The sequence below is a fragment of the Rhopalosiphum maidis genome, chromosome 2 (genome assembly GCF_003676215.2).
Source record: "Rhopalosiphum maidis isolate BTI-1 chromosome 2, ASM367621v3, whole genome shotgun sequence".
Lineage (NCBI taxonomy): Eukaryota > Metazoa > Arthropoda > Insecta > Hemiptera > Aphididae > Rhopalosiphum > Rhopalosiphum maidis.
Genome location: NC_040878.1, coordinates 25,066,282 through 25,081,926, shown reverse-complemented (window position 1 = coordinate 25,081,926; position 15,645 = coordinate 25,066,282). Strand labels below are relative to the sequence as shown.

At 32.1% G+C, this 15,645-nt stretch overlaps 4 protein-coding genes across 8 annotated transcripts; 2 read left to right on the top strand and 2 right to left on the bottom strand.

Moving 5' to 3' along the window:
* Positions 1 to 863: 863 nt before the first annotated feature.
* Positions 864 to 2,046, top strand: LOC113553802 (mediator of RNA polymerase II transcription subunit 8). 2 transcript variants are annotated; one of them, XM_026957338.1, is made up of 3 exons: positions 864 to 998; positions 1,069 to 1,463; positions 1,545 to 2,044. In XM_026957338.1, the coding sequence occupies exons 2-3, from the start codon at positions 1,095 to 1,097 to the stop codon at positions 1,923 to 1,925; spliced, it is 750 nt and encodes a 249-aa protein (XP_026813139.1). In that variant the 5' UTR covers positions 864 to 998; positions 1,069 to 1,094; the 3' UTR covers positions 1,926 to 2,044. The 2 variants fall into 2 exon arrangements, with proteins under 2 accessions (XP_026813139.1, XP_026813140.1); XM_026957339.1 differs by lacking the exon at positions 864 to 998 and having other exon boundaries at positions 1,044 to 1,463; positions 1,545 to 2,046.
* A 1,376-nt stretch (positions 2,047 to 3,422) lies between these two features.
* Positions 3,423 to 5,867, bottom strand: LOC113552272 (TATA-box-binding protein). Of its 2 annotated transcripts, XM_026955067.1 has the most exons (8): positions 5,773 to 5,867; positions 5,392 to 5,651; positions 4,903 to 5,157; positions 4,688 to 4,836; positions 4,378 to 4,621; positions 4,197 to 4,300; positions 4,033 to 4,127; positions 3,423 to 3,853 (listed from the first exon to the last, which is right to left on the bottom strand). In XM_026955067.1, the coding sequence occupies exons 3-8, from the start codon at positions 5,125 to 5,127 to the stop codon at positions 3,777 to 3,779; spliced, it is 894 nt and encodes a 297-aa protein (XP_026810868.1). In that variant the 5' UTR covers positions 5,128 to 5,157; positions 5,392 to 5,651; positions 5,773 to 5,867; the 3' UTR covers positions 3,423 to 3,776. The 2 variants fall into 2 exon arrangements, with proteins under 2 accessions (XP_026810868.1, XP_026810867.1); XM_026955066.1 differs by having other exon boundaries at positions 5,392 to 5,827.
* Positions 5,868 to 9,093: 3,226 nt separating this feature from the next.
* On the top strand, positions 9,094 to 10,473 carry LOC113554634 (spermatogenesis-associated protein 22-like). 2 transcript variants are annotated; one of them, XM_026958560.1, is made up of 4 exons: positions 9,094 to 9,232; positions 9,731 to 9,906; positions 10,058 to 10,202; positions 10,335 to 10,473. In XM_026958560.1, exons 1-4 carry the CDS (start codon positions 9,150 to 9,152, stop codon positions 10,471 to 10,473), a joined length of 543 nt encoding a protein of 180 aa, XP_026814361.1. In that variant the 5' UTR covers positions 9,094 to 9,149. The 2 variants fall into 2 exon arrangements, with proteins under 2 accessions (XP_026814361.1, XP_026814359.1); XM_026958558.1 differs by having other exon boundaries at positions 10,052 to 10,202.
* Positions 10,474 to 10,592: 119 nt separating this feature from the next.
* On the bottom strand, positions 10,593 to 13,982 carry LOC113551820 (asparagine synthetase domain-containing protein 1). 2 transcript variants are annotated; one of them, XM_026954329.1, is made up of 7 exons: positions 13,554 to 13,982; positions 13,264 to 13,481; positions 12,916 to 13,210; positions 12,319 to 12,818; positions 12,078 to 12,242; positions 10,871 to 11,112; positions 10,593 to 10,802 (listed from the first exon to the last, which is right to left on the bottom strand). In XM_026954329.1, exons 2-7 carry the CDS (start codon positions 13,321 to 13,323, stop codon positions 10,628 to 10,630), a joined length of 1,437 nt encoding a protein of 478 aa, XP_026810130.1. In that variant the 5' UTR covers positions 13,324 to 13,481; positions 13,554 to 13,982; the 3' UTR covers positions 10,593 to 10,627. The 2 variants fall into 2 exon arrangements, with proteins under 2 accessions (XP_026810130.1, XP_026810129.1); XM_026954328.1 differs by having other exon boundaries at positions 13,264 to 13,464.
* Between the last annotated feature and the right edge of the window lie 1,663 nt (positions 13,983 to 15,645).

The following is a 15,645-nucleotide window of genomic DNA, read 5'->3' as shown; positions in this document are numbered from 1 at the left end:
ATCAGTTATACACAGACGAAATTATTGTTAGCACGTACATACATACAACATATTATTACACGCAGTTAGGTAAAGATAAGCTATTTATATAAATTTATCAAAAAGTTCAAAACTGTGTTTTTAATTTTTATTGAATTTAAATACATTTTTAAAGTTTTTTAGCGTATTTTTTTAGTGCATCTTTTTTATATTAAAGCATTTTTTTAAGGCATTAAGTCATATTTTTTAGGACATTTTATGGCACTAGAGTCCGTTCCCTACTTATTACTTTTACTATTTTTATTTTCCACTTTTAAATAATATAAAATAAAAAAACTTTAATAATTATTATTGAATACAATATCCAAATGTTGTGTATGTATTTAATCGGTACTGCAGAAATAAAAACTATTTTTATTATCATTTTTTATTTTTACTATTTTTTTTTATAAACAAATATTTATTGTTTGCGCTCTTTAAAACGTAAATAGTGAATAAGCCGAATAAGGTTATTTAGAACATGATTATACTGATATTATATATTAAAAACATTTTTTTCTTATACATATATATAGTACAGGCTGTAAGTAATAGGGTTATAAAAAATAAAAAAAGTGCAAACGTAAATTGCGACCGGTATTTTTCAGGTACAAAATTCTGTGTAGTAAATTGCGCTATGTATAGTTCTGTGGTCATATTAAGTTAATAATAAGTCCGTCGTAATCATTTAAATTTTCGCTCCAAATTTATAAACCAATCATAGGGCCGAATTCATTCATGGGTTTTATTTCATGACGTGCAGAATGGTAACACAGAATAAACTATTGATGGTAATATGTGGTAATATCAATATTGTACTGTGATATCATAGAACATATTATCAAGTTATATATATGCTAATAAAGTAGTATCCACTATCCAAGGTTAAAGACTATTTCTTTAAAACAAAATACAATAAACTATAAATCGTTTACAGTATTTATAAGACTTACGCTGTCGTTTGACACGGAATTGTATTTGTAAGCTAACGATGAAATTGTGAGTGGTAGTGCTTGATACTGTGTTCAACATATAAAAATTGTTTTTTAGATTTCCGACCTACAAAAAATCCGAGAATGCAGCGTGAAGACAAACAACTGGAACTGGTGCTTGAAAATTTCCAGAGCAAGTTGAATGAGTTTAAAGCTCAAATATATGCTCTTATATTCAAGCTAGAGCACGAACGAGACAATGTCAATTGGACGACAGTGCTTGATACATTCGCTGTATTCTCAACACAATATACTGCCATCATGAAGTATCTCTCCTACGAAAAGCTTCCACAGTTACGTAACTACAGTGTGTTGCCACTGATGTTAAACCCTGAGCGCGATGAGGATCTTGCGCGAATTACCGAGAATCGAGTGCCAGCCCTGTCCCATGACATTGTACCCGATTTTTTGCGTACTAAAACTGAACCTGAAGTTGAACACAAACTCATGCAGGTCACTAAAATTTTCTCCTCACATTATGTCTAATTAATGTGATTAAATTTGCTAATATTGTATGTATGATTGGTTTTGCAGGTTGAGCACAAGGCGGGTGGCTTACAATTTGAAACAGCACAAAAACAGCTGGCGGCATTCAACAAAGTAGTTAATCATGTATTGGACTTAGTATCTAAAGCCAGAGAAGAATGGGAAGTAGAAACTGGAGCTCGTGTTGGCATTGGTCAAACTTCATCAGTTGCAGACTTACATACACTTGTATCGGCTGTAAGTATGGGTAAAAATTTGAAACCAATGGTGCCACAAGTATCCCCTGGTGGTATGATGGTGCCCCCGACTGGTAGACCAGTTACTCCTAGTATGGGGCCAAATACACCACCAATGGGTATGATGCCCAAACCACCTCCTGGAATGAAGACCAATGTAAAGACTGCTGGAGCACCTCATCCATATAGATAAAAAATTTCATAAATGTCATCTTGTGCTTTTCTATTTAATGTTATATCAAACATTTTTTTTTCATATCTATGTTAATAATCGATACGTTTTTAGTATATATTAAAAATTGTTATAGATTAATACAATATTGTAAATAAATGTAAATGTATTTTGATGTACATAGTGTTGTCAAAAATGTAGTTGGATTTATTTATAAAATAAATAAAATAATTATTTTATCAATAAATTAACCTTATAGTTCAACTTATACAGATAACCTAATAAATAATTCGGTTAATACCAAAAGAAAATTAGTAAATAAAAAATGTTTCAGTGTTTTAAAAACTGGTGTAATGTAAAAATCACTGAAATTGTATATTGTAATTGTATTGTACTGAGCAAATTTTTCATGTTTATACTTACCTATTATACAGTGGTTATACATTCAGCTTATTCTGTATGACTGAGCTTTAAGTATTTTCTAAAAAAGAAAATCCAGGATGAAAAAAAACTAGATATTCTAGGATTCTTCGTGATATTTTTAACAATTTATTATTAAGGGGATTGGAAGGGGTGATTTTCTGTCTTTATCTTACACTGGAACATAGGAAAAATAGCTATACATCTGACAAAAATTATGGTACTTTTAGCTGTTCGATTTATAATATGTAATGATGTTTTAATTGGTATACAAGTTAACTTTAAAACAGTCAAAGCATATTTTTAATATATTTAATAATATAAATTGACAAACTTATAAAATTTAAAATATTAATTCTCATAAAAATATTTATTTTAAATACTAAAACAATCGAAAAAGTGCTTCGATCAATGCAATGTAAATTTGTATACCAATTAAAACATCATTACATATTTTAAATCAAACAACTAGAAGTACCTTAATTTTTGTCAGATGTATAGCTATTTTTCCTATGTTCCAGTGTAAGATAAAGACAGAAAATCACCTCTTCCAATCCCCTTAATTGATATTTTTAAATTACTTAAAAAACTAATGAAGAATTATGTATTATAATTTTAAGACTTTTGGCCAAGAATAAACATTTTTATTAATATAAATAAAATTTTAAAATTCCTATTAATAACTTAAAATTTAAAAAGTTTCATTGTGTGTAAAAAATAATTTAAGAAATAGAAGAGTGTTTGTTTTTTGAGAAAAAAAAAACAAAAATATTTAGAGGATAAATTGTTAATAGAAAAAAGATGAATGTAACTGATACAAAATTTTTTAAATTTTAAAATGAGATAAAAAACTAAGTTAATTAATTTTTAGTTGAGAAATGGTTAAAAAATAATGAAATGAGTTGGGTAGTACAGAAGGAATAAAACATACAATATGTATCTACAACAATTTAAAATCCCAATACTAGAAAATATAAGTAAATATTTATTGAAAAAAGAACAAGTGCATATAAATAGTATGTACTAATTTAGAATTGATACGCTTATTGATTATTAACTATAGATTATAGCTTAAATAAACACTAAATTAATTTCTATAGATATTCAATTTTATTTGTATTTATTATTACTTTTTAAGGAAAGTTGAATAAAAATTATTTACATCCTAACCTAAATTATTCATTTGTGGAAAGTAAAAATTTAGGGTTGAATGTATAATATTAAGGTTGATGAATAAAATATGTACATTTATATATTTAGTGGCACTTAGAGATTTCATTCAATTTTGCTTTGATTTCATACCATATATCATAATATACATGAAAATATTTTCTATTTTTATACAATGAAACAACTTAATTTTAAAATAATTTAATATGTCAAGAGAAAATGGAATTCTTAAACATTAATAATAATACATACATTGAAATAAAACATTGTTTACATAATAATTTAGTTTTTTTTAAAGCTTTTCAATATTGGATAAATATTATCATAGGCATCATAAATTTCTTGACGTACTTTGGCACCTGCAAACAGCAATAAATAATTTTGAAATTAAATAATACAAATTAAGTTAATAATTATTATGAGCAATGAAATATTGTAGTGTCTAATTGCAATTTTGTTAACATTGATACCAATAATTACTTTTTAAAATAGTATAAACTAGTCTTAGAGACAGAAAATTGTTGTAATAATAAGTTACCTGTCAGTACAACTTTTCCAGACACAAAAATAAGTAACACAATACGTGGTTTAACCATTCTGTAAATAAGTCCAGGAAATAGTTCTGGTTCATAACTAAATAATAATAAAAATTCTATTAGTTCTAAATATACTAAATTTAGAAAAGATAACAAAAGAAACTACCTGCTAAACTGGCCATGAGTGAGCACCAATCCCTCGAGGCGTATAGGAAACTTCACGTCACAACTGCCAACCATGTTTTGAATTTTAAAGTCCAAAAACTTTGCCTAATAATAATAAATGGTTAAATGCACGCACATATAAATAAATATATTATTTTATCCAAGACATTAGTTAGACTTACTGGAAAGCTTAGCTTTTGAATGATCCTAGCATATTTCCTTGCCGCCAGTCTAGAATCTTCTTCACTTTTTGCACCAGTACACACCATTTTACCAGAACTAAAGATTAAAGCTGTAGTACGTGGTTCACGTATTCTCATTATGACAGCAGCAAATCGTTTTGGATTAAATTCAGCATTACGTGCATGTAAAGCAATGGTTTTTAGGTCAAGCCGACATCCAAGATTTACCGTTGACACTATATTCCTTGAAATAAAAATAAATACATACAATTATATAAATAATATACATAAATAAGAAACAGCAACTCACTGAAGTTGAGGTACAATCCCAGGATCAGCAGAAGCTGGTGTCATAGGTGTCATCGGAGCAGGCGTTGCTGGGTTTTGAATGGTTTGTAGCGCTGGTATAGTTGATGATGATGAACTGATGGATGTCAAAGATGGCATACTTTGATGAACCTACATAGAAATATTGATATAAACGCCTGGTTAAAAAATAATATTATTGTTTAAATAAATTGTTACGGGTGTTTGTGAATGCATCATGCTGTGTGGAGTGGCGTAACCCATGTTGTTCGTCTGATATATTTTATTCATTGACTGTTGAGTCGGTAGACTACTAGTACTCATAGCTAGACCTTGTGGTTGTAGCGGTGGCATTTGCATAATCTGTTGATCTTCTTCTGGTTGATGTACTGGGGTTCCAATACTGGGAATACTGAACCCCGGACTTGGTAACATTTGATCCATTTTAGAAATATGGCACCTTTTCTTTAGTTCCTAAAAATAGTAAAAATATTAAACTATACAATTTTGTGAGTTAATTAAGACTCTAATCTCATTTAATGGGAGAATTAAAAGCCCAGACGCCAATTAGAAGGAAAAGATAACATTATTAAGTAGTAAGTACTGGATAACAGCTACTCGGTATATAACCTCATCACCTAAGAGTCTTGAAATCTCGCAGTTGTACCTTCAGAATCAAATTCATATTGACTCTCTCAGCTCACTTACCGTAAATCTATTCGGTTCATCTACACTCTACTTCTATCAACATTCAACAGTCCTCGACAAACTGGTGGGCAAATGTTGATAAAGGATTGAATACTTTTGCAGCTAGTTACGATCGTTGAACTGTTAAATTCTGTCGTCTACATAATTTGAGACGATGAACTGGATAAAAGAATGAGACTATTTTTCAGTCGACGAAACGATTAACACTGTCAGTCCTAGTACCATTTATTGAAAAATTGCAGAGATGCAACAACTGTTTACTGAAAACGAAAACGGCATAAATAATACCAGCTCTTAATTTGAACACGATGGCTATTGAGAATTTGTATTTTGATATCGAAATAGCCGAAATAAATTTGTTTACACACAGACAAAACTTACTTTAGAACTAGGAATCATTATTTAGAATCCCGATTCGCGGCGGTCGTTTTATCAGTTATCGTAGCCGTCGCCGCCCGCGGACAAAACCACCGAAGATATTATCAACAATAATATCAACAAAAAATAAAATCATAGAACATGTTCTATGACAAAATTGAATGTGATTTGTGGCATGCACCGAATTTTGATTACCCGCCAAAACTTAATTTCAAATTTAGATCATCTATTCTGTATTATTACCACAATTTTAATTTTATGTCGAACAATGATCGAGAGCGGAACATAATAAATGTAATACAACTTACTAGTATTGTAACTTATAACTTATTAGACATTAGTTTAGAGTATTATCACAGAATAAATTTAATTTAATTTATTCTGTGGTATTATTGAGTATCTGAGTATAGATATAGTATAAAAAACGGAGATGGATCCCGCAGAAAACCGGGATAAGTGAACTTTGTATATCGCATAAGGCACGTCATGTCACGTAGAGGGTAATTGGAAAAAAAGTTTAGTGAAAAATTTACTAAAATAAATTTTTTTTATACAGTTCTATAGTTGTACTTTGTAAATAATACGACTGAAAAGGGTGGAGGAATAACCGTTTTACAAAACTATGAACAAAAGCATTAAACTTTGAGAAAGCATACGATTTCATACATAGACCTACCCTATTTAATATATTAAAAGAGTTCAATATGCCAAAAAAAATAATTAACTTGATTAAAGCGACTATGGAAAATTCTGAAATAAAAATAAAAACATCGAACTCTACGTCTAAATTGTTCAAAGTTACATCTGGTTTAAGGCAAGCCAGGCAAGGGGATGCATTATCTCCAATCTTTTTTAACCTAGTTCTGGAAAAGGTTGTCAGAGATATGAACATATCAGAAGGTGTAACTTTAGGACAGTCAAAGATAGGCCTGTTAGCATTATGCCGACGATATTGCCATCATAGGAGACAATATTGAAATATTAAAAATACATTGTAAGAAACTAATGGATGCTGCGAATAAAGTCGATCTCTGAATAAATGATAATAAGACAGAATATATGAAACTCAACAGAAGAGACAGGAGAATTATGAATGTAGATGGACATATATTCCACAGGGTTAAATACTTAGGTGTCCTCTTAACTCAGGACAATGAGTTAAAAGTAGAGATTTCAAAAAGAATACAACTGGTCAACAACTGCTATTTTGGTATGGATGTTGTTGCATAAATATAGCACCATGGACAGACCTATGCATATATAGGTAAAATATATATTTGAGGGTGTCGTTATCCGCCTAGAATAAAGGTCAATATCTGGCTGTATGGCGTTCAACAATATGATCGACTATATATACCACGATCAGTTCGATGCCCGCGGTTGTTGCATATGCTATAAGCCTTGGTTGCTGCGTAACAATAATTTCACTGTAAAAAAAGTGTATTTTGTATATTTCGCCCTTTTGTGTGGTTCACATACTTTTTGTTCAGTCATACTCGCATATTCCACCTTTTTGTGTGGTTTCTTTACGTTCGAACTATTACGTCAATTAGTGCGTACTGTTTCGCCGTCTTCGAGTCCGTTTGTTAAGTTCGTGCGTCTTCTTCTACAACACACTCATCTTCCATATCAACATAAGTCTCATCACGCTGGTCATCATCAATATTCATTAACTTAACTCACCAGGTCCCTTATCATACCATATTTTTATTGTCACAATGTCATGAATTATTATTTGTATTATGTCATTATTAAAATGTATGTGAAATATTACGCTCGTGATATCAACATACTGTCTTGACTATTTTTACCTGCCTAATCCTCTTATTCAATACGGAACCCGCACAGCGTGTCCAATCTCCCGATTATTATTAAAGGGACTGGTGCGTGATACTGGTACCCTACTAAAATCTAGATCAATATCTTTAAATTAAAAAATAAAAATATACATGACATTAATACGTCCCGTCATCCTATATGAGTCAGAAACACGGACTTAAAGAAAGATAAAGGAAATAAGATTGGACATATTTGAAAGGAAAGTTCTAAGACGAATCTATGGACCTTGTCTCGACTCAGGAACCGGAGAATGGAGAATTCGAACCAATGAGGAACTACATAACGTGTTCCAAAAACCAAGTATTTCAAGGGAGTCACAAAAAGAAGACTGATGTGGGCAGATCATGCTTGGAGGAAAAAAGATACTATGATAAACACAGAGGAACCAAAAGGAAAAAGACCACTAGGCAGACCACGCCTCAAATGGAAAGACTGTGTGAAGAGAAAAGTTAAAGAAGTAGACCCAAGAGCTAACTGGAGAGAAATAGTTGAAAACAGAATAAGATGGAGGGAAATTTGTTTTACGGAATGGTCTTAAAGGTCGGAAAACCAAAAAAAAAATGAACATAAACATAGGTACTTAACTTATATCACATTAATTACAGCTATTATATATGCATCAAACTATATGGACATTTCCCCGGATGAAGTGAAATTAGTTCTAGATGCTGTAGATTTCAGATTTGAGAACTATTAAAAAATAGGACGAATTCATACTGTAGTTTGTAAAACATATCTACAAAATGTATGAATACAAAATATAAGCAGGCAAAATCGGTGTTAGATTTTTTAACAGCCGTAATCTTTACAAGGTTCATAGACTATAATCTATAAGCCTTGGTCATTACATAAGAATGAGGTGTGCCTAAAATATTATATTGTAATTGTACATCATATTATTAATTATTATATAAGTACACTATTGTAATATTGAATGTTATTTTATTATTTTAGACTAAATTAAATTACTTTTTCCTGATGTGGGACTTTTTTTCCGCGATTCTACGTAGAGTATATCATGTTTAAGTTAAATATTGACAGTTGACAGATATTTTAAATCACATACCTACATTAATCAATAATCATTGATCATTTCATCATTTGTTATTTTGTTGAGTCAAACACTCGAAAAATCAAACCTCCCGTTTAATTTATAGTTTCGAGAAACACATATGTAACTGTAGTGCTAATGTGTAAAGAGAGCAAGTCAATCAGGACGATGGCGCTAAATAGTAATAATTTAAAACAAAATGTATAATATTTAGTTTAATTTAAAACCCATGTGGCCATGTAGGGTGATTGTGCGAATGATATGTAGATATCTTGGTGGTTGCCAGTTGATACCTACTTATACCAATTACTTAGAGTTACCAACAATTTATATTATATAAAAATAGTATTACTTCAAATACTTCGTAATCACTAAAATTTATATTTCGACGGTTTTAAGTCAGTGTAATCCGAAAGAATGTATAGTGAGACTAAACTTGCAGCCCAACTATCTCTATTCTTTTCTTAGAGACGCACGACGAACCGCGATAATGGATTCTTTAACGAGTAGTCCGAGTTCCAACAAACGTCATCATCCCTACAGTCGAAGATTGGGACTACAGGCAACGCCCGTGTAATGACATTTTTCGATGAGTACTAAGTTATTTTTTTCCGATTGATATCTCTACTATTCTGTTACTGAATTGTATATCCCAATCAATATATATGTAAATTGTAAAATATTATACTAATCGTAGTAGGTCAATTATTAAATGTTTTGCGTTTTGCGTTAAGAAATAACCAAATTGTTTTCCTAAAAAAAAAAAAATAAAAAACTATCAGGAAAAATTTCTTTGTAAACTATATATACCTCTATATATTTTGAATATTTCATAATTTATTGAAAAAAATTCAACTTCAAATTTCACAAGTTAAATTATATTTTTTATGATTCCTAGCATAAATAACATATAACATTTCATATAAATTGAAAAAGTATATAGTTCTAATGTTGGTTTTAAGGAAATAAAAATTTATCATTTTGCCCCCTTTTCAGTATTAGGTTTTGATTGTAATTTTTTTTAGCTGTTTACAAATTAGTGATAATCATTATTTATTTTAAAATTTGTAGATTGGCATTGACTACTTCCAACATTGTTCAAAATAATAACAACAAGCCCATTGATGAATCCAAAGCTGTAATCGATGAGGGAAAGAAGCTTTTGGTTGGCAGTGTCAAACAAGTGGCACATTGGTGCCGATTGTTATCATTTTTGGAACAGACCAAAATTATTTACCAAGTATTCGGTACATTTTATTATTTATTGTTATGAAATCTATAGTATATCTATGTATACTTAATGTATTTATTTATTATCTGATTTTAATATAAATTACAGTATGAAAAACTACTATTTAATATTTTTTGGAATAGGGTTTTAATGTTTTTTAGTTTTAGGAATTATGGATTCTGTGATAACTGGCAGTAATAGATGCGAAAAAATCTTTTGTTTACGCAGTGAACATAAAAAATCTGGAATAGTATGTGTATTTTATGAAATAGACAGAAAAATGCCTAATATATCTAAGGGAACATTAGTTTTGTGAGTGTTATTTATTAAACTATACATGATTATAATAAAATTTATAACTAAGGTTAAACATTATATTCATCATCACATAATACGCATGCAATTAAAATGCATCTTTTAATTATTTTAATTATTCATTAACAGATGTACTGGTCACGTAAAAGGAAAAAATAAATTGCAAATATTCAGTATTCGAGAATTACATGAAGACAAAAATACATTTGACAGAATATCTTTAGTTAGTCATTGGACAATTAATGATATTTTAATATATAAGGTGTAGTATTTTAAGCAATTTCAATTTCAATTGTTAATTATTTTTTTATTTTTTGATCCTTTAGAAAAAGAATTTGATTAATTTTAATTAATAAGCATGTATAAAGAAAATGATAAAATTAAGTATTTAAAAAATAAATTCATATTTATTATTTATAAATTTATAATCGATCACTTATATCACTTCCATTTTCTTTTTTATTGGCTATTCTTGAGCCAAACTGTAAAGCTCGTTTTGGTAAACATGCTGCATTTACAAGTCCCAATTTGAAAGCTGCTAATCGTAACAATAGTTTTTCACCCAGGTTGATTGGATATGGTTCTTTTGGCCAACACCTAAAATATTTTTATTAATAAAAATAATAAATTACCAAGTATTATTTACATAATTAAATATATATAACCGTTGCCATGGTGCAAGTCCTCTTATAAATTCTACAACATTTTCATCTAAATACGGAGTACGTAACTGACGGCCATGATCACAACACACACGATTATCTCGACCTAGATTACGTGAAGGTATTTTGGAAAAATCTTTATCTAACTCTTCATTCAGTGATTGCCAACCATGTCGCTGTAAAATTTTTCTATACCTTGTATAACCTCCTAATAACTCGTCTGCACCCATTCCAGACAATAAAACCTGTGTAATTCAAATACTACAATGAATATTGAACAATATCTAGTTATAAAAAATATCTTAGTTTTACTATAAAACTAAACAAATAATTATAATTTTTATTTGTTATACTCATGGTATAATATATCATGGTTATAATTATACATATAATACAAATAATTTTATTATTTTGATTGTACACAATATAATCTAGAAATTCTATACTTATCTACTCCTATCTTAATAATAATTAATTCTTTGAGATACATTTTTATTTTAGACGGTGTTCTATAATCATTGTTAAGCACGTTCTATAAGAATTTTTATTTCTCTAAATATTTTGAATTGAAAAAGTTATTAAAAATTATAGATAATTAAAATGATTATAATTAAAAAACTATTAATATTGATAAAAAGTGAACATATACATTTATTTTGTGTTAAGCATAGTATCACTTTATTTAAATTTTTCTTTTTGGATTGTTTGTGGGCTGTCTAATTGATTTATAGAGAGCAAATGACATTGTTTAATATTTTGAGATTTTTTTTTAAATGTCTATTTGACTACACAAATCTATGGTATACACTTTAACATTACTACATAATTGTAAATGAAGTACATAATAGTTTTGCAATATCATATGTGTATAAAGACAATAAATTTCATTGTTGCAATATATAGATAATGTATTAATTTAATAAACTATTATTACTAAATCAACTGAGTTATATAAAATACATGTTTCTGCTCACCTTACAATTAATATTAATAAATTTAAGCTTAATATAACTAAAAGAGGAAGTTCAAATTAGAAGTTTCAGTACTAAACTACTGAGTGTTTCCAATTAATCTATCTTAAACATACTACATTTATACAAATTTAATGTTTATAATCCTACTACAATTTAAAAGATAATTAAAAACTAAATACACTACTTAACCTAGTATTATTATGAAAATTAAAGCATATTGTATTTAAATTACATACTCGAGCAGGGGTTTTGTAAGATTTGCCATTACATTTGCCGAGTCCTCGAGAGGCAAACCACAATGAACAACCTAGGCTATCATCTAGAACGGTTTTTAAAGGATATATCAGATGACGTATAGTGTCAAAACGTTTTTGTTGTAATTCAACATTTGGTATATCTATCTAAATATACAAACAATGTTCCAAAAAAATTTAATAGTTTTACTTCAATTTATTGTTCTAGTAAAATGTCACTCACTTTTATTAAGTTCCATCGTCTAGTTGGACATAATGTTTTTAACTCTTCTAATGTATTTAAACATGTTTGTCTATCTGGACATTCAAAATTGTTAGAATTTGCTGGTCTTTCAAATGAAACATTTAACAAATCAATCGGTTCATCAGATTCAACATATTTAGAAGCTAATAGAGCTAGTAATGCTGAATCAATACCTCCTGAAAATAAAATAGCAATTTTTGCATGATCACATTTGAACTCGCACATTTTACAAGCCTTTGGATTGATTGTTGTTCTTTTTTGAACTGACTGTGACAAATAGTGAATCAGATTACTGACATTCTTACAAAATTCTTGGTGTGTTAATAGCTCAGACATATTTAATTGATCATTTTGGTATAATACAGAATCTTCAGGGTTGGTGACATGATGAACACAGGTTTGTTTAAAATATTGTAATTCATTTGGAATGTCATAATCACAATTAAAACGTGTGTGTGACCACTGATATAATTGAGGAACTAAAACATTAATAAAGCAGTTAATGACGATTCACATATGATTGGAATAATATTATATATTTAGACATATTTACTAATTATATATTTACATATTTACCCAGTTTGCATGCATTTAAATCAAATTTGAACAACCCAATCGCTGGCACTTCTTTTAGATCTGGAATGTCTTTGTGTCCAACAGAAGTGACAATTAATTTATCTGTACTGATGTTCCATAACAAACTGATGCGCCCTATTGGATCTCTTCCGACCCACAAGACTTTTTGTTCACAGTCGTAATAGATAATGGAATATGGACCATGGACAGAAGTCATAAGCAATTCCATGCTACCTCCATTGCATAGAAAATCTGATATTATTTTTGTATCACCGTCTTTAATGCTAGCATTCATCTGGTAACAGGAATTTTTAATAATGAATCTATTTATTAATTTAGTTGACTTACCGTCAGATTCCAACTGTACACATCACCATTCCACAGCAGTATATTGCCCTTTCGATCCATATATGGTTGTCCGGTAGGGCGTTCTCCTTGAGTCCACAATATATTGCCCGAGAACAACGCAGTGTATCCATTAACATTAACCTGATGAGTGGAACCCACATCTGGGCCTCTCTTCTGCAGCGACGATCTACACTTGCTAATCTGTGGACATAACAGAGCTGAGAAATTCAATTTAAATGAAATGACCACTGTGTAAAAGCAGCAACCGCAGTAGACGCCAGTAGATTTACCTCGCCGCACACGGTTGACCCTTTGACGAACGAACAAAATATACCGCACATGTCGAAATCGTAGATCGAATTATGTCACTGGACCAAGAATGGGTTTAAGGCTGGTCATCGACAGGTCAGTACAATGCCAACCTATTTATTTGTTGGGCTAAGTTTTTCACAATATGCGTCTAACCAGTTACACAGCCGCGTGCCCGCGTACGCGTAGTGTAAGCAGATATTATTGTTATAGCCAAAGGTGGGTATACTTTTTATCTCGTGAAAAAATGTTGACCCATCATTACGACGTCGTGTTCGTTATCAGGTCGATCGACGTCGGCGTGTGCGCGAATCCGTTAACATCATTCGCCAACAATCGACGAGCCGGAGAATGCGTCGTGATCTAATTATCTAAATTGTAAAACGTCGGCAATAATATTTGGATTTTGGATCGGTACCGCGTTCGGCAATATTACGATTTACAACGAATTACTTATCAGTTATCAAGTATCAACGTGAGCCGCCAATCGGTTATCACTTATCACTCGGTGACCGTCGATGACTGGTTACAGCAGCTTGCTCTGCTGACTGCTATAGACTCTATAGAGTAATGCTGAGTAATGAAATAAAGAATAATGGTTCAGCACGGAAGATCTTCTACATAAGACCGTGGGTTAAACCGGATAACTTATATATTGTGTTCAATGAGTCTTTGGGAAATTGTTCAATTTCTTTGATAAGAGAAAATGTTTTAGGATCTAACTAATTTAAATCTTGTGTCCGACATGCATGGATAGTGCATGCACCTCGGGCTGTGAGCCCTGCCCATGAGGTGGAGGTACTGCTGGAAGCAACTATGGTCGGAAAGGGCTTGGGTCATATGGTACGTCCAAGGCACCTTAGGTACGGTCCGGTTAATCCATCTGACGAGGTTCCACCTGCTATTCCACTCCTTGGTGGTGACCTTCCTCTCGGCCTTCTTCGTGGAACACTTTGTAGGGGGCGGCTCGCCTGGCCGAGGTGTCAGCGCAGCTCTGGCCTTCAGCCTGATCCTCTACGCGGTGATGATGTCGACTGGTTAGGAGGAAGGCTGCGTCATCCGAGACCGGTACTCCCTTATCGTCCTCAGAGCGGTCACTCTCTGAGGCCTACTAAGGTTCATCCTGCATTTGGCCGTGCCGTCGACTGAAGGGGATCAAATGAGAGCGGCGTAGAGTAACTGGCTCTCTACGAGGTACATCTCTGCTACCGAATCTCCTCTTCATCTGGCTGGGGCCACTGATGTTGGTCATGAGCCTTGCCAGAGCCACGGCTGACGCAAACACCTTCTTAGCCACCGTCTCGACGTGTTTCCCAAAGGATAGCCTGGTGTCGAGGATGACGCCCAAAAAGCGGATGTAACTGCTGATGGCCATTGAGACGCCACCGATGCGTAACCGAGGAGGGTTGTGCGTCCACCTCTTGGTGAGCATTACGGCTTCGGTCTTCTGGTGAGCCAACTGGAGTTCGCGGTTGATCATCCACCTATCGATGATCTCCAGGACGGAATTGACCAGCTCCTCGAGAAACTCGCCAAACTGGGACTCCGACGACCACCCAGTCATCCACGAGTCCTACGAGGCGAGTGCCGGGTATCACGTTCATTTCCAGAAGGTCATCGTAGGCCACGTTCCACAGGGTCGGTCCCAGGACTGAGCCCTGGGAGACTCCACAGATGACTGACTTGGGATCCCTCTGATCGCCGACAAGCAGCTCCCTGTCTGTAAGCCAGAAGCGAATCATCAACACCAAGTACTCGGGGGTTCCCTTTTTCCTTAGCGTCTCGTCGATCACTGGCCACTGAAGGAAGTTGAAAGCGTTCTTAAAGTTGAGGATGACCAAGTTGTAGTGATCCAGTATACGCAATAACAATAACCACTCCTTGGTGGTGACCTTCCTCTCGGCCTTCTTCGTGGAACACTTTGTAGGGGGCGGCTAGCCTGGCCGAGGTGTCAGAGCAGCTCTGGCCTTCAGCCTGATCCTCGTATACGCAATAACAATAACGGTATTTTAAATTTTAAAAATATGTAGATTACTATATTAAAATAATATATCCCTAACCCAAATCCAGTGC

What these genes read in the sequence shown, in the direction of transcription:
- LOC113554634 (XM_026958558.1), top strand. Translation starts at nt 9,150, where the DNA reads ATGGATTCTTTAACGAGTAGTCCGAGTTCCAACAAACGTCATCATCCC. An exon ending in GGACTACAGGCAACGCCCGT is followed by an intron (nt 9,233 to 9,730) that starts GTAATGACATTT and finishes TAAAATTTGTAG; the next exon opens with ATTGGCATTGACTACTTCCA. An exon ending in TCTAAGGGAACATTAGTTTT is followed by an intron (nt 10,203 to 10,334) that starts GTGAGTGTTATT and finishes ATTCATTAACAG; the next exon opens with ATGTACTGGTCACGTAAAAG.
- LOC113551820 (XM_026954328.1), bottom strand. Translation starts at nt 13,604, where the DNA reads ATGTGCGGTATATTTTGTTCGTTCGTCAAAGGGTCAACCGTGTGCGGC. An exon ending in TTTAAATGCATGCAAACTGG is followed by an intron (nt 12,819 to 12,915) that starts GTAAATATGTAA and finishes TTAATGTTTTAG; the next exon opens with TTCCTCAATTATATCAGTGG. An exon ending in GGACTTGCACCATGGCAACG is followed by an intron (nt 10,803 to 10,870) that starts GTTATATATATT and finishes AAAATATTTTAG; the next exon opens with GTGTTGGCCAAAAGAACCAT.
- LOC113552272 (XM_026955067.1), bottom strand. Translation starts at nt 5,127, where the DNA reads ATGGATCAAATGTTACCAAGTCCGGGGTTCAGTATTCCCAGTATTGGA. An exon ending in TTCAAAAGCTAAGCTTTCCA is followed by an intron (nt 4,301 to 4,377) that starts GTAAGTCTAACT and finishes TATTATTATTAG; the next exon opens with GCAAAGTTTTTGGACTTTAA. An exon ending in ACTCATGGCCAGTTTAGCAG is followed by an intron (nt 4,128 to 4,196) that starts GTAGTTTCTTTT and finishes ATTATTATTTAG; the next exon opens with TTATGAACCAGAACTATTTC.
- LOC113553802 (XM_026957339.1), top strand. Translation starts at nt 1,095, where the DNA reads ATGCAGCGTGAAGACAAACAACTGGAACTGGTGCTTGAAAATTTCCAG. An exon ending in TTGAACACAAACTCATGCAG is followed by an intron (nt 1,464 to 1,544) that starts GTCACTAAAATT and finishes TTGGTTTTGCAG; the next exon opens with GTTGAGCACAAGGCGGGTGG.